Source organism: Chenopodium album, chromosome 24 (assembly GCF_948465745.1).
Source record: "Chenopodium album chromosome 24, dcCheAlbu1.1, whole genome shotgun sequence".
Classification (NCBI taxonomy): Eukaryota; Viridiplantae; Streptophyta; class Magnoliopsida; order Caryophyllales; family Amaranthaceae; genus Chenopodium; species Chenopodium album.
In genome coordinates, this window is record NC_137857.1 from 36,237,082 (window position 1) to 36,262,793 (window position 25,712).

Consider the following 25,712-nt stretch of genomic DNA (forward strand, 5'->3'; position numbering starts at 1 on the left):
GTACCAAATAATGTAACAATGCACTAGCGAAGTGCATACTCACAGTGGTCAATTAGTCATACAGTTCACTTTCAGCCTTGCAGGCTGCAACACTTGCTTTGTTGCAGCAAATGTATCAATGTATGGATACAGAATCATAAATCTACATCACAAATTCATTACCCAAAAAAATAAAGAAAAAAAGCAGATAATCCTTGATCTTTTATCTATAACCCACAGGAAATACAAAAACCAATGTCAAAAAGGAATTTCATGATTCATGGGCTTTCATATTGTTTCGATTTATTTTAGCGTCTAAACTCAAAATAAGACTCGTTCAAAAAAAAAAAAAAAAAAACTCAAAATAAGACTCGACCACATGACACCCCAAAAACACGAATGCGTTAAGGTCCAGTAAGCATAAACATATCTGTATGAGTCTCATACTCTCATCAGATACCCATGTACATTTAACTCCTCTCAATCTCTGCTTCCCAAACAGAAACCCTCTGAATAAAAACCAAAACCAAAACCAAAACCAAAAAAATATAAAAAAAATCCAATAATCTTTATTTCATAAACCAATCAAGCAAGCATCTTCACCAAATCACTGTATTCCACCGTTTTCTCTCTCCTTCACTCCATAATTCCCACTTTCTCTCTCTCTCTCTATCTCTTCTTCCTTGGGAATAACAATGGAAGGGGTTTTGGAGGAGCCTTTACCACCGGACGATCTACGATGCAAGAGAACCGACGGCCGTGATTGGCGCTGCAAACGCCCTGTTGTTGACGGCAAATCCTTCTGCCTCTCTCACATCTACCGCGGCCAAAAGCAACGCAATCCCTCTTCTACTCCCAACCCTAAACCCAAACCCGAACCCGAACCCAAACCCAAACCTCGGATTCGGATCCGTCTTCCTGTCAAACCCGAACCCATTGACGACGTCGTTTACAACCCACCACCGCTTAACCAAGCTCCCCCGCCGGAAATTCACCCGGTTCCTCCGCCGCCGGTGGTGGGTCCGGTACCGGTGCCGGACCATTTACGGTGTCATAGGAATGATGGGCGGAGTTGGCGGTGTAAGAAGCAGGTTTTGGAAGGGCAGACTCTTTGTGAGATTCACTTTAATAAGGCTAAGGTACAAAATCAGAGACGGCCCATAATGCGGAGGAAGAAGAAGGAGGAGGTGAGAGGAGATGGGCCTGGGTTGGTGCCGGAGGTGAGAGAAAATGGGGTTGGGGTTGGGGTTGGGCCGGAGGTGAATGTTAGGGGTGGGAAGAAACAGGGGAATTCTAAGGGGAAGGGGAATGCAGGTGGGGTTGTGGTGGCAATGGCGGTGCCGGAGAGTTTACGGTGTGTTCGAAACGATGGCCGAGATTGGCGGTGTAAGAGTAAGGTGGTGGAAGGGCAGGATTTGTGTGAGGCGCATTTGAGTAAGATTAAATTGAAGGATTTGGTGGAGGAGGAGAAGAGTAAGAAGGGTAATAAGAGGAAGAAGAAAGGTAAGTGTGGTGATGATTTGGAAAGAGGGGCGGTACCGGTGGCGAGTAAGGAGGTGGTGATCAAGGTGGAGAAGGAGGATGAATTGGGTGTGGGAGTTGGAATGGAGGTGGAGAATGGGATTGTGGTTGGTGAGAAGGTGGGGGTGGAGAAAGAGAATTCGAAACGAGTCGTGGTGGAGGAGGATGAGCTGAGGTGTAAGCGGACCGATGGGCGAGGATGGCGGTGTAAGAGGAGGGTGTTGGAAGGGAAGACATTGTGTGAGATACATTATGAGCAAGGGAGGTTGAGGCAGATGAAGATTACAGTTCCTGAAGAATTGAAGCTTCAAAGGAGTGATGGAGGGGAGAAGATTGAGAAGAAATTGAAGAGGAAAAGGGAATTGGAAACGCTGGAGAATAATTCGGATAAAGGGATGAAACGAATGAAGGCCGAATTGATTAGGGTGTTCTTGAGAAGGGAAATTCTTGAGAGTAAGAAGAAGAGTGAAAAACGTCCTGAGGAATCAGGGGAAGTTACTAGGGACTTGCCATATGGGTTAATGGCAATCCCTCCTGCTCCCAATGCTCAGTTTCTTGACAATGCTGGCTCTCTAGGGATCAAAATCGGGGCACATTGTTCGAGTTCTTTGGTTAACAGGCGTTTTCGGTCTAAGAACATTGAGCCCCCTCCAATAAGCTCATTGAAGGTTGTTACTTTTGGTTATAAATTTTTGTTCTGTTTTTTGTTAGTTTTTGTTTGATATATTGTGTTGAGTTTTGCTTGTTATGTGCTTTTATTGATTTATTAGGTTGTGCCTTATCCTGGGAATGTTGAGAAAGTAAGGAATAGTGGAAGGAAGAAATGCCATTGGTGTCGGAAGTTTGATAATTTGTGTTTAATCAAGTGTTCGAGCTGTAAGAAGCGGTTTTTTTGTTCTAATTGCATTGAAGAGAGGTACATTCTGTTGGATTTACTCCTTTTTCAGATAGAATTAAGTGCAATTTCAGCTAAGGCTGTTGATTCATCTCTACCAAAATAAGTAGCTTAAGCTGTTAGTTTTTGTTTCATAATTTAGAACTGGCTAGCAATGTAAATTTAGTGATAGCCCTGATAGTTTATTTTAAAGTTTAGGTGATTATGGTGATATGGTATAAGAAAAGTTGGTTAAATGAAGGCATAACTTGTAATGGATTGGGGAGAGTATTTCACTTAATTTATTTCAGTCTCTACATTTTTGTTATGAAATGTTTTTTATGAGCTATTATGGCAGTGCTCTGATCAGTTCTGTATCTGAATTTACATATTGCAATAGATTGCTTCTCAAAATTTCAATAAGTAGAGGCTGGAATGTGTCCTTCAACCTTACTAGTAGAATAAATCTTTTCTGCAAGTACTTTCCATGCTTATACTGCCAACATCTTTGCAAATTCAATAGACCATGGATATATTCTCAATCGATTTGTGGTAAAAATCTGTTAAGTTGGTGATTATTGGAAAGGAACAAGTGAACAACCAGGAATTACTCAAAATTAGTAGTTCGGAGGGAAAACAATATGATGGATCTACTGTATTTGGACAATCGAATTATTGATGCACTCTGAAACTGTAATTGCATGAGATCTTTTGATGCAACTTTTAATATTTCCCATCAACATAAGTTTCTGATTAGGGCGTTTGCCCGTATTTAGTACTTACACCTTAGCTTCTATACTTGCTATAAAAAAATAAATAAAAAATCAGCTTTTATACCGTGGCTGATCAATCAGCAACTATTTCATCTTTTTTTTCTTTTTTTTTTTTGTTGACGGGAGCATCTATTTCATCTTGCTTTATGCTTCAGGTCTGCTGATACTGAAGAGGTAAAATTGAGATGCCCAGTTTGTCGTGGAAGCTGCGATTGTAAGGCCTGTAGCTCTTCTAAATCAAAAGACACGGGTGGCAAGGTTAACTGCAAACTCTTTTCTGTTTTATTTAAAAGACACGGGTGGGGGTGTTTATTATACTGTTTGACTGTAAGTGTGCTGAGCGTTGACATTTACTCACAAACTGTTGCAGGTAGTTATGAAGGTGAAATGTAAGCGAAGCAAATTTCAACACTTGCAGTATTTGATAAATTTCCTTCTTCCTGTTCTTGTACAAATCAACGAGGAGCAGAGTGCTGAAGTGGAGAAGGAGGCGAAGGTCAAAGGTATGGTAGGTCATGAATGTTGAATTTTGGTCTATGCTTCTCAAATCTAAAGTTCCTTCATGAGTGTTTCTCCTTTCTGAAGCAATAATTTTTGACAGGGCAGAATCCCTCTGATGTTGAGATTCGACAAGCTGATGTTGGCTGCAGGGATCAATGCTGCTGGTATGTAATTTATTGATCCAGGTTTGATTAGAAATGCATATTTTGTAAATAATATGTAATCCAGTCTTTAATTGCTGCTTCACTGTCTTACCCTTGGATCAGCAACAACTGCAAAAGCCCAATATTGGATATCCACAGAAGCTGCCCGAATTGCTCATACAACCTTTGCTTCAGTTGCTGTCGAGAATACTCTCAGGGTGGATCTCTTGGGGGCACATACCCTAACACAGCAAAAACACTTTCTCCTCGTTTGAAGAACTGCTCAGATAATGTAGCAGACCTTGCTGCTTCTGGCCCTTTATTGAACTCAACATCTTCTGTCCATGTATCATGTCCACCTATGGAGCTTGGTGGTTGTGATAATAGCCTCCTTGACTTGAGGTGTATATTCCCATTAAATTGGACCAAGGAACTGGAAATTAGTGCAAAAGAAACAGCTTCTGAACATGACTTTCTACAACATATAAATGGTGTTGTGCATTGTTCATCGTGTGTCAGCATCTCTCAGGGAGTCGATAAAAGTAAAGAATTGGCAGCTTCTAGCCGGAAAGAGTCTGATGACAACCTCCTTTACTGCCCTAGTACGTCTGATGATCATGACTGTCTGCTTTCTCACTTCCAGAAACATTGGCAAAAAGGACATCCTATAAAGATCCGTAATGTGCTTCAGTGTGTATGGGGCTTGAGTTGGGACCCACTAGCTATGTTTTGTGGTTATCTAGAAAATGGCTTTAGTAATTGTAAAAATTTGAAAGGTCGTAGTGAAGCTACGAATTGCTCAGACTCATACGATGTTGAAATTGGTACGAGGGAGTCATTCACCGGATCCATTGAGGAAGGATATATGCACAAACGTCGTGAAACACTTACAGTGAAGGCAAAGATTTCCTCAGACTTTTCCCGGAAACTCTTAGAAGGATATTATAGTGAGATTATTGGTGCCCTACCTCTTCAAGAGTACACAAACCCTGGCATGGGACTTCTGAATATTGCTGGGAAACTGCCAGAGGATTTTCCAGATTCTAAACTTGGTCCACATGTATGCATCTCATGTGGGAGCAGGGAGGAAGTTGCGCGGGGTGAATTGGTGACTAAGCTGTGTTGTAACTCTTATGACCTGGTGGGTTTTTTTTTTTTTTTGTGTGTCTATATGCCTGTCAGTTCTTGTCAACATTGCTTACTGTTTGAAATTTTTGATGGCTTAAGCTAATTAGTCTTGGTTCTTATGACTACGTGAATGTTTGTTCTTTTTAATTTTTGTCCTTAAGGGAATCATCGTTGGGTTTTGGTGGGGAATATAGGACACGTTTTTATTTTATATTTAAAATTGAGAGTGAGCATCTAGAGAATTGAAGTACTTTAGTTAATATCTTGTAATACTAACAATATGCATTTTAATAATTTTACCTTTGAACTCGTTCTCCTTGGTTTTCTTTCGCAGGTGAACATCCTATTTCATGTGGGTGACGCACCATGTTCCTCAGAGCAGTTGAATAAGATTAAGAAGCTAATAAAACGGAATAGTAACACAAAGGATAAAGGTAGTCAGGCGTCTGATAAAGATCTGGATGATGAGACCAGAGTAATACATAGTGAAATTTCAGTTGAAGCAGGAGAGTTGCATAGAGTAGCTGGTGCTTCTTGTAGCTCAGCTGCTACAAATGGTGCTTCTGTTGTCAACCATCTCCGGGATAATAAATCTTCGCCTGCGAAGCTAGTTAACAGTTCTGATACTGATTCTGATGCTTCAATGATTTGCTCCAGGACGAGTCAAAGTCCTGAAAAAGCAGTAGATCAGATACCTCAGTTGGATAGTTTGGGGGATCTCAATGTGACAGATAAAAGTCCCCCTCCAGGGCCTTCTGGGGCCCAGTGGGATGTCTTCCGTCGACAAGACATCCCAAAGCTCCTAGAATACATTACAAAGCATGTGGATGAATTGAGGTTCAGCTATGGCGTTTCAGATAATGTGCGTAAAGCCTGCTTAGAATTCTTGCTCTTTTATTTAGTTAAAGTGATTAACCTGCTATTCTGCTTCCACCCCCCTTCCCCCTCTCTTTTCCCTGCTGATTCTGATTTTTGGAACTTTCTTGCAGGTAGTTCATCCAATTTTTGATGGAAGTTTCTATCTTGAAGCAGATCATAAAATGCAGCTCAAAGAGGAGTTTGGTAAATTTTCACTTTACAGCCATTTTGTTTCTGTTTTCTTCTTTGGTGACTTGACATCATTATGATTTTTTTTATTTCAGAGATTGAACCTTGGTCCTTCAATCAACGCCTTGGCGAAGCAGTTTTTATTCCTGTTGGATGTCCATATCAAATAAAAAACGTCAAGGTAAGCTGGTTTTGGAGGCCTGAGAGTACTTATTATTAGTTAGCAACATGCAAGAATTTGTGCTTCAAGGTGTTTCTGATTGTGGATTGCAGAACTTTTGTATGAGCTCATTGTGGCTGTTGAAACTTCTAGTTACACTGCATAGTTGTGTAGTGTTTGCATAATCACATGTTTTTTGTTCTAAATGTCCCATTAGACTTTTTTTTTTTCCTTGCCTACTTTGTTTTGATGTGCCGTGATTTTGTCCTTGAAGTCCTGTGTCAGCATCGCCGTGGGATTTGTATCACCTGAAAATGCATCAGAGTGCATCAAGTTGATCAATGAAATCCGTGTTCTTCCTAATAATCACAAGGCAAAACAAGGGAACTTAGAGGTAACCCCCCCTTTTTTTTTTTTAGTATTCCTTCTTGTTGTCTTTTTCTTTTTAGTGAGTGCTTTAGTTACTCATTGTGAGCGTTGGATCAGGTGGAGAAAATGACGATATGCAGTATAGATGAAGCAATAAAAGAAATATACAGATTGCGGAGTGAAGAAGGAAGTCACTGATGTCAATATATAAATGAGGTAGAACTTAATTGGGTGAAAAAGCAAGGCATGTAGGTTGTCTTCTTTGTATTGTATGTAGTTAGTACTTAGTAGTAGGTTTTGCTAGTTAGGCTATTGACCTAATGATAAAAAGAAGTGGCATCTTGTTAATTGAGGTTCTGTGCTCGGGGAGGGTGCTGTTAATCTGCTTGTTACAGCAGGTTCAATTCAAATTGTTGAGATTGTTTTAGCAGGGTGTATCATTCTTCTTTTAGTGTAAATAAGGCGTTCATTTTGGCGCTCCTGGTTTTTTGTAGATCCATTGTATCCAAGGTATTCAGTATTCTCATTATTTTGGCTATCAAGTAAAATGATGTCCAAAATGTTCTGTAAGAAATTGCAACCAGTAGATAAAGGGCATTTGAATTGAGTTTCAGTATGACTTTTTAACATAAACATTACATGGTCTAATCTTGTTCAAGAATTCTGGAGTTAAACAGTGGATCTACATATGTAAACAATCAGGATGTAGTATGAAATATACAAATTGAAGTTATGGTTTAGAAATCTGCTTTCATGACATGGGGTCATGTATTTAATGATGATTTGTGTACTTATTAATTCTTTGCATAATTCCATAAAACGCAATGCACCAGTGAGCACCACACCTATACTTTGAACATTTAGTAAAAAAAATTGAACAATCGCAAAATTTGAACATTTAGCAAAAAATTTGAACAATTGCAAATTTTGAACATGCAGTATATTAAATACAATACTATATACGAAGTAATAAACATCAATTTTTTGAAAAAAGTTTGCATGACTTGTAATAATTCAATAGTTTTGTAATATGAACATTTCTTTATAAAAAAAAAAAAAAAATTGCATATTTATGTTTAGTTTTTGGGACGTGTTCATATTTTTTTTTACTAATTGTTCATTTTTTGTAAAGTGTTCAAATTTTTTTTATTTAAATGTTCAAAAGTATAGACGTGATGCACCTATGCACCATGGTGGCATGGTGCACATAAAAATTATTGGGATGGACTCAGCAATTTAAGTATCCATATCAGACAGATAAACACGGTACGTGTCCAAGTGCCCAAGTTGGCTTATTTGTGAAAAAATTTCAAGATTTTAAGTTTTTAACTTATATTGAAGTATCCAAATGTCATACATGTCCATGTAACATAGCTAAATCTTTAAACAAGTCATTAAACAAATTTACTTATTTAAAGAATGTGACAAAAACTTAATTAAAGGGTTACATATTTTAAGAATTGTGGATACGTTGACTTTAATCTAGTACCGTTGCCCATGTTCTTTGACTAGTTACATCTAATAACTCATGTCAATATCACTAGTATTATTTTATCCACTATTAATAGTTAATCTTCGAATCACCAAATTCAACCATGGGTGATGGCTTGCTGCTTGCAGCGAGCAAATAGATGCCAGTGACATAGATCTGATGATCCAAACCCAGACACTCTGAAGTCTGAACACAACCGAATTTTGTGTTCCTATTCCTATATAAGGAGGTATGCGCCATATAGCAACATATAAGATCCTCTCCCTCATTTTAAGTTGGCTAGGCGAATGTGCCCAACTGCCCAAGGAACTAAATCGTATGTCTTGCTGTATCTCTCGATACTTCTAGGACATATTCGTTCACCTGCACTATACGTACCACATAGATAAAGTAGTTATAAATCCACATAAAGCTCTAGCTTGAAATTCACAAAATGTTTGTTTATTTTCTTAACTGAAAATAAACCAAGAATTTAAAGCTATAGTCGACAACTTAATGATGAAAACTCTGCTACAGAGAAGGTCAAAATGAATACAGAATGTATTTGAATATGTACACGCCAATTAAATGTAAAACAAGAAACCCTTTTCCCGGGAAACTATTACAGGTGTTACTCTATATTAGTTGAACATCAAAACTCAAATTAAAGTTGAAACAAAAGAATATATATCGGACCAAGACTCGGAGAAGAGAGAAGAAAGATGATCGAACGTGACCTAAAACTACAGCTTATTTCTTATGTATAGTATATGATCCATCAAAATTTTTAGCAGCAGCTAGTAGTAGCAAGAAGCAAATTTCTATGGGGCCATAAGCCCCTCAATAGTATATGAAAGAGATTTTGCCCAATCAGCTTTGAACAACAAAGTTTGAAGCGTGTGCATCACATTATAATCTGGATCGAGCTTCCGCTGCCAACCCTACAACAAAGAGAGAAGACACAGTGCCAAAATTATGACAATTAAAGATTTAAGAGTAACAAGCTATTTCAAATAAAAAATTCAGTAGTCATAGTTAGCCCATCCTCTTCCTTCACTGATTCATTATGAACCATCTAAGGTAAAGCCATCCAATCTCAAGGGTTTTTCTTTCGAAGAAACCTTATTTAGTCAAGGAAACCCAAAATGCCCCTAAAATGGGATCTTCATTACCCATTTATATGATGGATTTATCATCTCCTAAGTCCACACATAAACCCCTACCTCACCGACCTAACAGGAAAGAGAGAAGAATATGTTGTTCTGATTCCTAAAAGAGTCTGAAGATGCAGATATTTTTCACATTAAAAACTAAAGCAGTATAGCATTAAACACCTAGTTGATTGCCAATAAGACAGCAACAATGTAAGACATCTCTCACCCACTTCTTCCCCTTAGGCCATGTAGCAGCTCCTTTCTCATTTCATGTCCTGATACAACCTGATATAGGCCCTTTGACCACATGGTTCCTGAAAACACACCCTAACAGAAACCCATAAACCAGGTACTTGTATACACACTTTCATCCGTTTGTTGATGACTTGAAGAACGTGCCATTTAACAACATTTGCAAGATTATCCTCATTTATTTGTTCAAAAACTTCTTAAACACTGTTCTACATTATCGCTACTCTAGTGCAATCTTTGTGGCGCATACACAATAACAGATTACATGCGACAATTCTTTTGGTCGAAATGAAATAGAAACTAGTAACTTTGACTTGTAGAATATAAATGAGAAACTTCTCCCCTACATTCCCAGAATGGAGTATTTTAGAGTAAATAACCTAAGCTTAAAAGCCAAAGGATAGACCAGACAAAGTTTCAACAAATTATTCAAATGATAATGGTGCAGGATCATGGGGCTTGGTTTTAATTAAAAGGTTCAATTCAAACATAAAACAAAGTAGATAATTTGTACAAGGGCAACTTAAGAAAATTACACTTCCTCCGTTTTTTCAATGATTGCACCACTTGCTTTTTAAAGAAAATCACAAATATCCTCCGTTTTTTCAATGATTGCACCACTTGCTTTTTAAAGAAAATCACAAATATTGCACCATATCCATTTAAAGAAATAACATGTTCTGTTCACACCGCAAATACCCAATATACCCTTACTTTTAACACTTGATTCTTTAGTTTATGCTTAAATCACATGGTTAATTTTGTACTTCTACCCCTCTCTCTTCCTTTTTTTTTCCAATCAAACAAAGCCTTAATCCCATAAGTGGGGTCGGCTAACATGACCAAATTTTGATTATTTCGTGTAGTCATCGACATAAATCTTCCTCCTCCATCCCTTACGATCCAATGTTTCATCCTCATGCAAATCCATATACTTCATATCCTTCCTAACTCCTTCCAACCAAGTCATTTTCGGTCTCCCTCTCCCTCGTTTGACCCCTCCATAGTCCCACTCTTCCACTCTTCGAACTGGTGCACCCTCGGGTCTCTGTCTTACATGCCTAAACCAACGCAAACAATTTTCCCTTAGTTTATCTGCAATGTCTGCCACACCTACTTTCTTGCGAATAACCTCATTTCTGATTCTATCTCTTAGAGAGTTCCCACACATCAACCTTAACGTGCGCATTTCCGTAACTTCCTTTTTTCCACTACCAAAAATAATTGTTCCCATCCTATATGGTGCAATAATAAAAGAATGGAGGAAGTAATATTTTCAAGCCACAAATATACTACTTGTTTTTGAGATGTAGCAAAGTACAAATGCCAAAATAAAAATAATTCAAAGTAGACAGATTCCCTGTTTATTCGGTACAAGTAGCCAGGATAAAGTGGTTACCTCAAGGACCAAAGTAGTCACAATTACAGTGCACACATCACCATCAATGTTCACCTTGTGATGTCTAACTTGCTCAAGTAATTGTTGCATGGCATCCGCTGGATGAACCAGGTCACCTTCGGGAGTAGCCCAGAAATCGAAAGACTTTGTTACCTCCTGTAAATATGCAAATTTAAGTTTCAATTTTGCTGCATTTATTGAAAATATATCCAGGCAAGACAAGAATGTATTTTTAGCACATTTAGATAGATCAGGTAGGGAAAATCTAAAGCATGTCTTCACCATAGTCAGAAGCTCAGAACCCACAACTATTAGCCCCACCCAAATAAGAAGATTCTAATTAGAGGATTAAGAGCTATGTATGAAACCTGAAATATTATAAGCTATACACCAACCCAGGTAATGAAATAATGAACTACAATACAACTCAAGAGTCACTTTGTAAGAGAAAAAGCTACAAAGAAAGGCAACGTACTTGCCAACTTGAAGAGAAATCTAGGCTCTGTTCTCATTAATTAATTGTTACTGAACTCTTACCGATTTTACTACAATTATTATAATTTTATTTTTCTTTCTGATGTGAATTGAAATTTTCACAGAGATGACTTTTTATAATCAAAACTAATTTTTGCTTATCAAAACAGACTTGCAATTGTCTTGCAAGTGCTCTAGTAATAGCTGAACCAATTTTCACAGATTGAAACTACATTTGCTTATCAAAATAAAAAAACTAATGATTACTAAAACTGTATAACATAAGTTGGAGAGAGCTGGGTCTTATAAAATTCCTCTCTTTTTTTTTTTTTTTTAATAATAATAATAATAATATATAATTTGCTTCTCTAAACATGGGTAAGTGGAAACTAGCTAAAGTTAATTAACAATTAACATTCCCAGAAATTGAGCAATTAAGCACAAGGCTACATATCTTTCATCAATTTAAAGAACAAAATTGACTTCCCCACTTAAACATTATCAAGAACCAAAAGATCTCATTCCCTTGAGTATAGTGTTGCCGAGTGTATATAAGTGATTAAAGTTTCAAGACCAATGGTTTTAGTCCTCACACAAAAGCAAACTATAGCAGAAAATAATATCATAATTTGAACCTTAGCTGCGTTACGGAGTAAGAAATTAAAGAAGAAAACAAAGAACCTGTATGAATGCCTCTGGATTCGGACAACTCTGCCGTTTTGAAAGTTGAAGGGTGCGCTCAGCTACAGTGCGACCATCCCGACGAGCAACAGCCTTAAAAAACTCCAACAAAATTACACGGTCATTTTTTGAAAGCTCGGCAGTCATGCCTACATCAATAAAAACGACGTGAGGCTTCGATTTTGCCCCTGCTTTACGCTTGCCATGTTTCAACCGGACTAGAATATTTCCAGGATGCATGTCTGCATGGATGAAGTTATCTACCTGCAACAAGGAACATTTAGGTTTACAAGGCTTCCCTGAATAACCAAAAGGAATAAGGTCACCGCTCTAACAGACACTGTAAACAAGAATTTCCACTACATGTCAAAAGACTCGAGTAGTAAATAAGCAAATATAGTCAAAAAAAAAAAAATTGCCAATAAAAATGGCTGACCTTATGGACCGATGGACATACACATAACTTGGCCTATAGGCCACCCTCAAACATTACCAATCAAATAGACAGATTCTTAAAGTAACAGACACATTACACTGCAAATCAACTAAAGAAGACATAAGATAATTGAAAATGTTGATAGCTTCGTGAAGACAAACATAATACATAGTTTTGTTTACCAATAGCATCTTTAGAAGAGCATGGGTGCCGATGTGAGCCAGAGAAGTTTTAAAACGTTCATGCCCATCAAACCCATCAACATAATGTGACACACTTTCCCCATGCTCAAAGGTTTCAACCAAAACTGCAGGATGCACTAGCGGATAGAGAGGTTTTGGGAAGGATACATCTCTCCATCTCCGGAAGTTGTATATAAACCGATTAAGATTTGCAGCTTCCCTGGAAAGATCAACCTGTGACATCATAAAAGTTGCAAATTGCTGGACACTTTCATCTAGTCTCAACCACTTCAGTGTAGGGATAAGTGTGGATATTCTTGCCACTGTGTTTATTATAACAAAGTCCCTTCTGATAGAATCACCAACTCCTGGATGCCTAACTTTCACTGCAACTTCAGTGGGTTTGGTCTTTTGGCCAGGGTGTCGGAAGCGCAAAACAGCCCGATGCACCTGTGCAATACTTCCAGATGCAACAGGCTTCTCATCAAAACTCTCAAAAATCTCGGTAAGTTTACGACCAAAGGCTTGTTCCACAGTTTTTTTTGTATAAGCATAGCTGTGCTCTGGAGCTTTAGAATGAAGCTTTGCCAGCTCAGAACATAAATCTCTTGGGAATAAATCAGGTCGTGTAGCTGCCCACTGCCCCCATTTTATAAATGCAGGGCCAGCTCTTTCCAGGGTACGATGCACAACATGAAGCCAAAAACTTCTGAATTGAGGTCCACAACTATCTGCAAATGGAGCCATGGCTATGCTGGGTGAAAATAATAATGCCAGATAAACAACTCTTAGCAACAAAATAAGAACCTCTAGTACGTTTGAAATCAACCTGCTCATGTACATATGTCCATCTTGTGCCCGTGTATACACAGTGTTACTAGAGGAAAAATAGTCTGATTCAGCATGTGATCTTTGGGTTAGAGCTAACTCTCCAAATATTAAAGTGAAAATGCCCGGCACCAAAAGGTGGGATTTGGTTAAGGCTATGCTGAATACTCCAGCAGCCCTGCTTATGGTAGGAATGGTTGAAGTGTAGGAAGAACGCATCTTTGTAATCCTTTTCCAAGCAGTTTGAGCATGATGTGCCACAGTGTTACTTGCATACATTGAAGAATAGTTCCTAAGAGAGCCATTCTTGTAAAGGAATTGCAGATGTTTATACGAAGTATTAAGCACATATCCTGAATGATTATGTCTGAACTGTGAATACAATCTATATTGCGGTAAACATGGCTGGAAGAGGGGGAATATTCCCTCCCTTTTCAATCCAAGATTGCTGCTGCCACGAGTTTTTAGTAAGGAATGTGTGGCCCTCCTAATGTTTCCAAACATCAAAAGTCTGCAACCAAACAATGAGTTCGACCAAATTAAGCATGACATATCAATTATTTTCAAGTTAGCATCATAAAAACATTCTATAGAGTTATTACTTGGCCTAAACCAGTAATGCACGCAGTTCAGAGTCAACAGAACAATAATAAAGAAGAAACATACATCTCCAAACGACAGAAAAGAAGAAATGTGCCAAAAGTTAGTAAGCGGAGAGGAAATCAAAATGTTCAATGACCCTATATTGCAAGAATAGCATATTAATCTCAATCTCCCCAAATGTGTATAAACTTCATTAGCATTCCATCTTGTTTCGAATAAACAGAATGTCCGGGAGGAGTGGAGGACCAACACTGCCATTCCATTATTCAAAATCATATGATAAAGCAAAAAGGCAATCAGACAATGTTAGCTAGCAACAAATAAACGCCACTCTAACACAAACACGACTTTGTCAACGACTATGTAAACTTTAAAGCTAACCACCTTTGAGATCAACATACTTGTAAACCAAACTAAAGAGCAAGGACTATACTACTTAGTGTTCAAACAGATCAACCTAACAGGCACACACTGGTGTTTATCATAATTAGTTAATTAGAGCAGAACAGTCAAAACCCGCATTCGAGCACTGCATTTCTATTTCCCACCGCCTTGTAAACCAAACCAAATCCACTTTTTTTTTTTCATCATTAATGCATTGCATTTCTATTTCCCACTGCCTTTGTCGATTTCTCAAACATAGAGATAGCTGACTATATTGCTAATTCCCAGCATATACAAATCAATCAAGCTGAATTAGAGCTAATATCTTATAATAGCAGCTCAAATATAAGATGTAATGTGAAATTGGATACATTTTATTTAATCATGCAAAAAAATCAAATCTTGATTAAACAAGAAGTCTAACATTTCAATCACAAAACTCAATTAACTCGCAATAAAATCTTCCCACTACCCAAATAACAAAACCCCACAAAAATCTCAAATTTGTTACCTATGCAACACCCAATTCCCCAAACCCAAATCAGCAAATAAGGGCACAAAATCTACAATACAAAAGCAAAAACAAATCAAAAAAATTGCAAACATAATAATGGGAAAGAGGAGAAAAGAATTGACCTTGACATTGGAGGAGCAAAATAAGGAAGATGGGTGAAGAAACTAGAAGAAAAAAATGGAGGGAAATTTGAGGAATGAGCATTTTCTCATGTCGATTAGCTTGATGAAGGGGAAATCACAGGATTTGAGCACGGCCCGTGTTAAGCAGGTCGACGGCGAAAGAGAGAGAAGAGGTCGGTGCGCACGGTGCGAGGGAAGAGGCGTTGCTGGTGAATGGTGGGCTTGTATGGTTATTTTCTTTGAAGCGTGGGCCGCAAGAAGTCGCAACTTATGTACTGCGTCTCTAATTACTCTAACAAGGGTTTTATGGAGTAACATGTAAAGACTCGTACTTTCTCCGTTCTTTAAACATTACTCTACAATGTTTGTTATTTTGACGCTATTCATGTACTTGTTTGATGACCGCATATTGTGATTTATGTGCGGGAAAAAATCAACTTTGTAGTTATATGAGATTTGAGTTGAGCTTTGAAAAAACGTATTTCTCTATCATGTTGCAATATTTAAGGAACGAAGGAAGTAATTATATTAGCATTGAAAGTATTATATTTCAAAAGAATACATAGAGAAATAATAGCTTTATAAATATCTTAAGTAGACATATAACACTTTAAAATCTTATATACGTAGTAACGTAGTATAATATACTTTCTATTACTCTGTATTTTTTCATTTTTTTCATTTTTTTTACTTTTTTTTGTCAATAATGTCAACCTTTTTGGGGGTTTGACTTGAGACTTGATTGTGTCTTCACTCTTTCATTATTGACCTTTCCTTTTTTTTTTTTTTTAAGTTTGCTCTTTAATTGTCGTCAAAGGCTTATTGGTTGGTTTTCTTTTTCTTTTTAATATTTTTTAAGTATTATTTTACTTTTCAAAAAAAAAAGGGAAGAAATGGTCATGTATGTGTTAATTCAAAATGTAAATATATACTCTAGTAAAAAAAGTAAATTATGGTCTGTTCCGATGTACTGAACTGAGCTGATTGGAGTTGAACTGGACTGAATAGAGCTGCAATAAATTGTTTATGAGAGAAGGAAATTAAAAACTGAACTGAACTAATTAAATCTGAACTGAACTGAAATTAAGTTGAAGAGAACAGGTCTTAGATTATGACACTTTATTGAGTGCTTCATGCCTTCATAATAAAATCTCAATTTATTTCTAAACAAGACTCAACTATATAAATACTCATATTAGATATACTTGTAAATTTTACCAATTTCATATATATACAAACAAAATAAACGGTTTTCAAAACAAAAAAAAAAAAAAAAAAAAAAAAAAACAAAATAAACAACATTTTTGACTGATTCAACATTCAATTAGTCAGCTCACATTAGCATTATCAACTTCTGATCTAATTTTGGTAGTTGATCAAAATACTAATACATCAACAACAGATACAGACCATATAGTCACATAAATATCACACATATATTACAAAATACTACAGTATACATTACTACTAATAATGCTAGTTGTCTAAGATAACTAATTAAACTACAAGTCCAAATCATGTCATTAACAACAATTACAAAACTTCCTTTATTCCATATATAACAATGATAACATTGCCTTTCTCTGATATTATACACGGATCAACTCAACTAGGATTAACTAGAAACTAGTAAAGCCTAATCGTAATTTAGCTAGCAATTCGATCAATTGTCGTAAGCTATGTTAGCTTCTTTCCGGGAGTTAAAGAAGAGGGCAGCAACCGGCTGTCCAAGGTCATTATGGGACGCAAAATGACGGGTATTGAAATTGCCACGGGCGTATTCCGGTGGAAGTGGCCTAGGCTTCACTAGCGGCCCCTTCTGTTTGTACAAACCAAACACATAACGATGCTTCCCTGTAGATGGCTGCGGGCCCATGTACTCAACCAATGTTCTTCCTACAAACCAATTAAACACATCAACACAACACAATATATATCGATAGATATGTGTTATATATAAATGTACATACATATATATATATATCTATAGAATCAAAGAACAACCATTATCTATCATAACAAAAACAATAAATCGATTAGTGAATTTTTTTTTTTTTTCATATTAAAGATAAAATACTCATAAAATATATATGATTAAAGATTAATACGGAGTAGAATATTAGGAAACAAGTTGGTTAAGTATACTTACTAAAGTGTAAAGATCATCAGGATGAGGGTTATAAGATGACACTTGAAGATAAGGCCTATTTTTGGCTTCTAAGGGCTTGATTTCGCACCCGTTAGAGACCGTTTCGGACCCGTATCGAACCATTAGCTCGGCTTCCGGAGTAAACGGCTCGAGTACATCTCCGATCACTTTTGCGGCTGCTAGGATCTCCGGTGCTTCAGCCATGTCTTGTACTATTAATTACTAGGTATGTATGATATTTGACGTTGCAATTTGCATAAGGGGTTATTATATATGTATTATGTTACGAAACTTTAGGATTTTGATTATCTTTATTTAACAGGTAACACGTTATAGAATATAGTAGAAATCAAAAGATGACATTTGGATTTCTAAAATCTTCTAGATATATGCCTTGTATGAGTTGTATCATTTATTTAACTTTTAATTGAGGTTCTTTTGGATTTGTGGTTTGCAAGTTTGCCACTTTTCATTTTTAAATTACCATTTTCAACTTCTAAATAAAATTATAATTAGGATAATATTAGCTTAGGAGGGAGCCTTAGTTAAGTCACAAATAAGTGTACGTATTTATCAAATTACTACCTCTGTTTTATATTACTTGTAACGATTAAACATTTTTACTTTTAATTTTGTGTCAAATCGTTACAAATAATATGAAACGGATGTAGTACTATATATTCATATATTAGTACACATAACACATGTACTAAGTATGAACTTCAAAATATTGGTTTGAACTTATACTACGTAGATGTCTTTTCTGATAAGGATATTTTATGAAAATAGTTGGTTAATGTAAGATTTAGCATTCCAATGTAATGTACTTGTAAGTTGTAACAACATTTGTTTATGATAAAGCCTGCCATTTTAGATATCCTATGCAATATCAAATGAGCTTGGTATTGAAAACTTGGCCCAAACAATAATGCCAAGCCCTTTTTATAGGTGTGCAGATAGCCCTATTGCATAGGTTCTCTAAATTGAAGGGCCCAAATTGTTAATTTATTATAACCTAATTTGAGTTTGTAAAAAAATATTAATAATGTTAAATTGTTAATTTCATAGCAGAGACATACGAAGTAGATAACATTTTATTCGTCAAAGGGTTGTAGTTGGTCATGTTTGTATGTTACATATTTCTTCTTATGATGATTTCACAAAAGGTTAGCCATGAGGCCCATGACGGTTGTTTCTTAGTTTTAGATCCAATCTTATCATACTCGAGATAACTTTTGGTGTTTGTGTTAAATACGAGTTAGGGTCACACCTGCAAATCAAGAGTTAGAGTCTACTTCACAAGTCAAGAAGGTTCCATTCTAAAATCGTAAGACAATAGTAGTAGCATTTTAGCCTTATAAAGTTTTTAACTGATTGACACTCTTTTCTTTTATCAATGTGGGACTCTTACATGTAGGGATGACAATCCAGTCTGGATCCGACCCTATTCCGCCCCGATCCGAGGTAAAAAATCCACTCCGGGTCCGAGAAAAAAGTAATCCGAGTTCAACTCCGTTAAAATAATCCGACCCCGAGTCGAAGGAGGGTCGGAGTCGGATTCTACGAAAAAAACCGACTCCGACAAATGTCCGACTTTGACGGATTATCCGACTCCGACTCCAATAGATGGTGGATTTTTGTGTGGGTCATGGTGGCATTGGGTGTGGGTTGTAAAGGCCCAAATAGCCCAACATCTCAAAGTATATTGAATAATGAAAAAAAAACTCAGAGTCGGAGGTCGGATATTGAAGTCGGAGTCGAATTTAACCTCCGACTTTCTGTCGGGTCGGAGTCGGATCTAGCATAATCCGCTCCGAGTCCGACCCGTTGTCATCCCTACTTACATGTGCTATTTGGTAAGATATACTTCAACCCTTTTAAATAAGATCACTTATAAGAAGAAGGAATTGTACACATTCACGCGTATTTACAACTGTACAAGCATTGGATAGAACAAAATAGGAATAAATAAAATCTGATAATGTAGGAGCTGAGTACGTAATTCAGTGCGCTAGCTTTATTAATTTCAGTGGACTCACTCGACTGAGTTGTCTGACTTCGGCTTAGTCGGTTTCAGGTAATCTGTCTCCAGTTTTTTCAGTTTATTCTAGTTTATCGGTTTGATAGCAACCTTATAAAGTTTGATTGAATTTTCTACCCAAAACAAAGGTGTGATTTAATTGAATTTTGCACAATTTACATCTTAAAAGATAGTGTCCAATATTTAACAAATTACAAGCCTAATATGAGACAATAAAAGATGTATCACCGATGATATTATGTTATAAGATTATATGATATCATCACAGATAGATTTGTGGTAGATATTTTGTTATACGACAAAGTGGTTATAAACTATATTAGAACTTCCGTGGTACAATATAATGTATATTCACACATCATAATAAACCACACTATTACAAGCATAATGCAATAAACTTTGGACACACTAGTGCACACACACAGGGTCACATAGATAAAACAAGTACATGAGAAACAATAACCTATCTCATTTACGTATAGTAGTAACCCCACCAACACGTACAACATAACTAACTTCGAATCAACGTTTTTTATTTGCAGCCTCTTTCTGAGAGTTGAAATAAACGGCAGCAACCGGTAAACCAAGTCCATTTTGTGCAGCAAAATTCCGAGTGCTGAAGTTGCTACGGGCTTGTGGCAGTTGCCACTGCTGCGCAATTGGTCCGTTCTGTCTAAACAACACAAACACGTACCGGTGTATTCCGGTGGGCGGTTTTGGTCCCATGTACTCTACCAACTCTTTTCCTGCACATTTCATAACTTTCATTTTTCAATTTGTTGGACCATTAATGATAGAATTATATATTTACTACGTATGTCATAGTCAATCGGAGCAAAAAATGACGTAAGTGAACATCACTAGATAAGTTTTGAATGTAATATAATCAATAAATAGTTGAGGCCACCCAAAACTGAGCCCTACAACAAAAATTGAAAGGGATTGAAACTAATCATGCACCCAGAAATGATATACGAATCCAGATTAGCTCAAAAGGTGAATCTGTTGAAAACAACAAAAATAAATAAATAAATAGTTAAGACTATTTTATTTCCACAAGCAATGTTTGTATATGCATATGACTATTACTATACTAGTGGATTGCAACTAGTTTCTTTAGTTAATAACTTAGGATGATACCCATGATGTGGGATCAAATTATATTTACGCCATTGTCTTTTGTGTCTCTCTATAGTCTATAGATACAAAAATAAGGATATATAAATTGTACTTTATAGCATAACTATGAAAGCATAGAAAAAGCAAGAGGGATACATAATGAAACATTTGTTGGAGATAATTTATCTTAACGAAGAAAAAATGTCCCTATAATTGACCCCAAAAGGCATCAAATGACATATGTAATGTCTATACTTCGTGTTTTTTCAAATGTGTAGCACTTTAAATTTCACGCTTGCTAATTTGGCGATGTAAAACCAATATTATAACATCATTAATACGAAGTAATTATTAAAACATAAGCCGATACTTTAAAGTCTACTAATCTAACAAGATTTTATGTGCCTATATCTTTCGTAATTTCATTATACGTAAAGGTCAAAGAGAGTATGATAAAGAATACGAATTGACATAATACTATACTTTCTCTTATAAATAAAATGAAAAATATTAAGCAGTACAACGGAATAGAAATTCAAAAAGGACTTACCTTTGGAAGCATCCATTCCTTGAGGAATATCAACCATAATCCTGTTGAATTAGTCAAAACAACCTCAAATTATTAAAATCATCGATTAATTAGCAAAAACAAATTATTCTGTTATCAAAGTTCTCCGTCAATAACACACAAGTTGTTGGGCTCACTAGAACACAACAAAGTACATAAATAAACATGCATGTGTTATGTGTCTAACCAATGAAGCCATTCTTTCATTTTGGGCTCACTAGGACTTGGAGCATCCGGATCAATCATGATCTACAAGAAACAAATTCATATCAATATAAAATGTATGTGCACATGAATATTGTACAAAGTTCATTATAAGGTAAGGTACGACCCAATATGATATACGAATAATTATTGCGGAAAAACTCTTGGTGCATAGGTCCTATATATTTGACATGCAAATAGGATGACATTTTTGTAAATAATGGGTAGCAGAGGGTGGAATATATAATGACAAAAGGTACCACGTACTACATGCACAACAGTACACAAGAAGTATTATTCAGACAACTTATACTTTAATGATACATTATTTACATTATTATACGTGCATAATCATTAAGAGAGAAAAAAATATACTACCGAACTCCAGATTGTCCTCCTATAGTCCTATGTGCATACCAAATACATAGGACCTATGCGCCTAGATACACTCACTGCATGGTCCTGGATTGATAATGCACCCTCCTCTCACCATATACAAGTGACTACCAATTCATTTAAATAGGACATATACGATATGATATTACACATATCGTAAGAGAAGAAATCAATAGTTCGAAACCATGCAATAATTTATATAGCTCTCAACTTCTCAAACAATCAATATGCTACATTTTCAAAAAATAATAAACTTAAGCAAAACAACAATGAAAGTTATATGGATGATATATACGTACTATAGTATAAAAATTATCTGTTGAAGGGTGACCCGAAATTTGAGCAAGAGGCCTTTCAAAGGCAAGTGAAGGTTTGATTTCACAACCATTGAAAATGTGTTTAGTACCATATTGAACTCGAAAATCGACCATTGGAACAAACATATCAAGCACATCACCAATTACTCTTCCTACAACCAAAGGATCGACTGTTCGTCTAACCATTGTTGTCATTTTAAGCTAAATATTGTAAACTTTTTTTTGGTACCTAAAATTGTAAGTTAGCAGATATTTTTAGACATGGTCATAGTAGGTAGCTAACATATATAGTAAGTATACATGTCGCTGAGTGGACTTTGCTAAGTGGCTTCAAATGAGTGACACGTAGCATTGAAGCTAAGTGGTTGACACGTAGTATACTGAATGTTGAGTTGGACACGTGTGGGATATCCGAGGATGTTCTGTCTCTTTAAACTGTATATCATAGTAACAGTGCGCACCTGCCGTCTTTAACTCTTTATTATGATGTAACCTAACGCAAATTATTTGTATCAGGTCGTTATTATACACACCAAGTAATAGACTCGTACAAGTATAAAATATTTGTAGTGCTTGTTTGGTACAAGACTACAAGTACTTTGGAAGTTTGGATATCAAAGTGCATCTGGCCACAACGTCTTATATACTGTGTATTGGAAACACATAGGAGGAGGGTTTATAGTTCATACTATAGAGTAGTATTCTCTCTGTCCCAATTTACTGAAACATTTTGATTAAACACGCTTATCGATGCACATGTTTGATCGTTGATATCTTTTATTATTATAGATTTATATAAGTTATAAAAAGTTTATATTAAGAAACTTTAATTAAATAGACCTAACAACATCTTACATGATTACATTGAGTTTAATTAAAAAAAAAATGGACAAAGAGAGATGTGTGAATAGTGCAAAAAGTTAAATCGTTGCGAGTAATTTGGGACGGATCGGAGGGAGTAATAGAGAAATGGTGGAATCATATTTTAAAAAATGCGTATAGATCTAGAACAAATTGACCTATATCCTAAAATATAACTCTAATTTAAATTTTACATCTATTATATGATAAGGTTTTGACCTAGGTAACCCTAAAATTTAACTATAAATAGCATATCATATTGTTGCGAAAAAAATTAAAAAAGATCAAACCAACGATATATTTTTTTGGTGTTTAGAGAGCTACAAGGGCGGGTAATAAGAATTGATCTCAACATTTCTTGAAACCGGAAAAGGAGCTCTAATCACTTGAACCACACTTCACTCTCTTAAACCAATGATATGTCCCTCATTTGCACCAGGCCAAAAAAAAGTCCCTCATTTGCGCCAAAAAAAAAAAAAAAAGTCCCTCATTTTCAGCAAAAAAAAAAAAAAAAAAAAAAATACACGCACCCGTAATCCCATTATACACACACATAAGTCTCTCATTTGCACCAAAAAAAAAAAAATACATACTTCGAATATATATATATATATATATATATATATATATATATATATATATATATAAGTGCGTGAGATAACCTAAAATAGGTCGCGAGTACTTTAAAAATCATCGATATGATGATGCTTATTACCAACATCTCCCGTAAATTAGCACACTGCACAGGTATACATGATTATTCTACTTCTGCTAAATTTATACATGTACTAAAATTATTAAGTTAAAATATCATACATTCATACATATTACATAACACATTAACACGCTAACTTAGGGTAGTAAAGTAAAAAAAAAAAAAAAAAAGTTATGTCCACCAAAAATAAAGTTCAAAAAGTTGTAATCATCTCATCCACTAACATATTACATATATCAAGGTCAAAAAGTCCCAAATTGAATTGTAAAATAATATCTCTATTGGAGCTTGGCTCTACTTTAATGTTGTTCATTGACATCCTTTGTCGCATAATTTACATGTACATAACTTATTTAGTATTAAGATTAGCATATATAAGGAAAATATCAAATAGAAAAAAGGTAGTCATTCTTAAAATGATTATCATTATACTAAATTTTCATTGGCAAATTTTAATTTATATTTTATTATCAAAATTAATTAAAAAATATTTATCTAATTTTAAAATTTCAGTTATCAATTTCGAAATAATTTTTGATTTTTTTATAATTAGAAGTTGGAGCTTGTTGTGAAACTTCCGTTAAAGGAATTGTTCATTTTAATAATTGGTGCCTTGGTGGTGGTACAAATGATGAAATGCATGTATGACTGTATGCATCATCGGGTGATCAATGATAAGTGATAAGTGGAAGTTCCACATATGCCAAATGGCAGTATGAGGTACCACCAACGGCCACGTAAACTTTATGTAAAATCGTTTCAAATAATGTGTAACGGAGGTAATAGTTCATTCTTGACTTGTTTGATGCACTTCCAAATAAAATTCAAAGTACTTCCATGTTATGACTTTATCATTTAGTAAATAAATGTTGAACAATTCTACTTTGACTGTAAGAAGAAACAAAGCAAACATTGTACACCAATATATATATCAATATATCATCAAACATTGTACACAAATATATACTAGTACTTCGTATCATCAAACAAACTAAATTACTACACCGTAGTAATAAATGAAAAGCCATAACCATTAGCTCAATGTTCAAACTAAGTTCAAAAAAAAAAAAAAAAAAATGAAATCAGAATGGCAAATCGGAAATTATTAAGTTAAAACTATTATTATTATTATTATTATTATTATTATTATTATTATTATTATTTTATTATTATTATTGTTATTATTATTATTATTATTATATCTCAAAAACAAAAGTCATACAACCTACAATAAATTAGTGGGAAGCCAAGATACAATCTGGGCCCCCACTCCTCTAGCTATAGCAAATCCTACCCTAGTGAAGATATGAGCTGCAACAAGAGCCCGGCCCAATGTCTTGCGTCGTCGAGAACCTCTGAATCCGCTTCAGTAACGCAACAGCCTCCTTCTCTAATTCCCCAAGCGAAGAAAAGGAGAAGGGAATGAAACCATATCCAATCGCTTCACATCGAGCTTCATACTTAACCCGCTTCCGATGAGCGGCATCAGCCACAACCCGCCCAGGTATAAAGTCAGGTAGTTATTATTTGTAACACCCCAATAATTCTCCCTTTTCCAAACCACTTAATTTAAATAAAATAGTGGAGAAACATTGACATGTTACCGCCACGTGTTTAAACGTTAAGGCTTTATCAAAGTATTGCAGCGGAAAACCAAACATAAGTCTTTAAAAATAACACAGTTTAGAAAACGAATAAGTCAAAGCTTACAACATCAAAAACATGATTTTGATACTAAAAATATAATCTTTATACTACAAAAACAAAACCCAAAACAAATACATATAAAATTATACAAAATAATAAAAATAAAAAGGAGGAAGAAGAAGTAGAGGCCACGTGGGCCAGCTGCTGGGCTGGTGGGCCAGCAGGGTCGCCGGCGGCGGCGGCAAGGGGGGGTGGCGCCGGTGGTGGCTGGCGGCATAAGGGTGGCAGCAAGGTGAGCTTGGCTCACGTAAGAAGGAGGAAAAGAAAAGAAAGAGAAAAAAAAAAAGAAAAGGAAAAGAAAGGAAGAAAAAAAAAGGAAAAAGAAAATAAAGGAAAAATAAAATAAAGAAAATAAAGAGGATGAAAAATAAGAGTAACCTTTTGTGTGGGAAAAATTTGGAGATGTATGGGGTATTTATAGGAGAGAGAGTGGTGTAGGGTTAGTTTTAAGATTGGGCCTCATAAAATTAATGGGTCAATTAGATAAATGAAATGAGCTAGCTTTGTTTAATATGTATGATATAAATTGTAGAATGGACAATTAAAAATCTTTTTAGAACAAAATCAATCATCAACCCAAAAATAATTTAGAACTTTAAAACTTAAATCCCGGAAAAACACATATAAATATTATAAATAA

General features: G+C 35.6%; 2 protein-coding genes, 1 long non-coding RNA gene and 1 pseudogene across 4 annotated transcripts; 1 reads left to right on the top strand and 3 right to left on the bottom strand.

The window, feature by feature from the left end:
• Positions 1-297: 297 nt before the first annotated feature.
• B160 (protein) lies at positions 298-7,069 on the top strand. 2 transcript variants are annotated; one of them, XM_081665712.1, is made up of 11 exons: positions 298-2,168; positions 2,271-2,416; positions 3,303-3,405; positions 3,518-3,655; positions 3,754-3,812; positions 3,915-4,932; positions 5,254-5,781; positions 5,909-5,981; positions 6,062-6,147; positions 6,401-6,520; positions 6,613-7,069. In XM_081665712.1, exons 1-11 carry the CDS (start codon positions 675-677, stop codon positions 6,691-6,693), a joined length of 3,846 nt encoding a protein of 1,281 aa, XP_081521838.1. In that variant the 5' UTR covers positions 298-674; the 3' UTR covers positions 6,694-7,069. The 2 variants fall into 2 exon arrangements, with proteins under 2 accessions (XP_081521838.1, XP_081521837.1); XM_081665711.1 differs by having other exon boundaries at positions 299-2,168; positions 3,518-3,650; positions 3,749-3,812.
• Positions 7,070-8,483: 1,414 nt separating this feature from the next.
• Positions 8,484-15,205, bottom strand: LOC145611119 (uncharacterized). The gene is made up of 5 exons (XM_081666362.1): positions 14,996-15,205; positions 12,545-13,883; positions 11,927-12,190; positions 10,772-10,927; positions 8,484-8,907 (listed from the first exon to the last, which is right to left on the bottom strand). The coding sequence occupies exons 1-5, from the start codon at positions 15,001-15,003 to the stop codon at positions 8,788-8,790; spliced, it is 1,887 nt and encodes a 628-aa protein (XP_081522488.1). The 5' UTR covers positions 15,004-15,205; the 3' UTR covers positions 8,484-8,787.
• Positions 15,206-16,658: 1,453 nt separating this feature from the next.
• On the bottom strand, positions 16,659-17,348 carry LOC145611008 (protein MOTHER of FT and TFL1 pseudogene; annotated as a pseudogene).
• A 3,536-nt stretch (positions 17,349-20,884) lies between these two features.
• LOC145612008 (uncharacterized) lies at positions 20,885-21,898 on the bottom strand. The gene is made up of 3 exons (XR_014106506.1): positions 21,772-21,898; positions 21,060-21,121; positions 20,885-20,895 (listed from the first exon to the last, which is right to left on the bottom strand). It is a non-coding gene; the product is annotated as an uncharacterized LOC145612008 (long non-coding RNA).
• Positions 21,899-25,712: the final 3,814 nt, after the last annotated feature.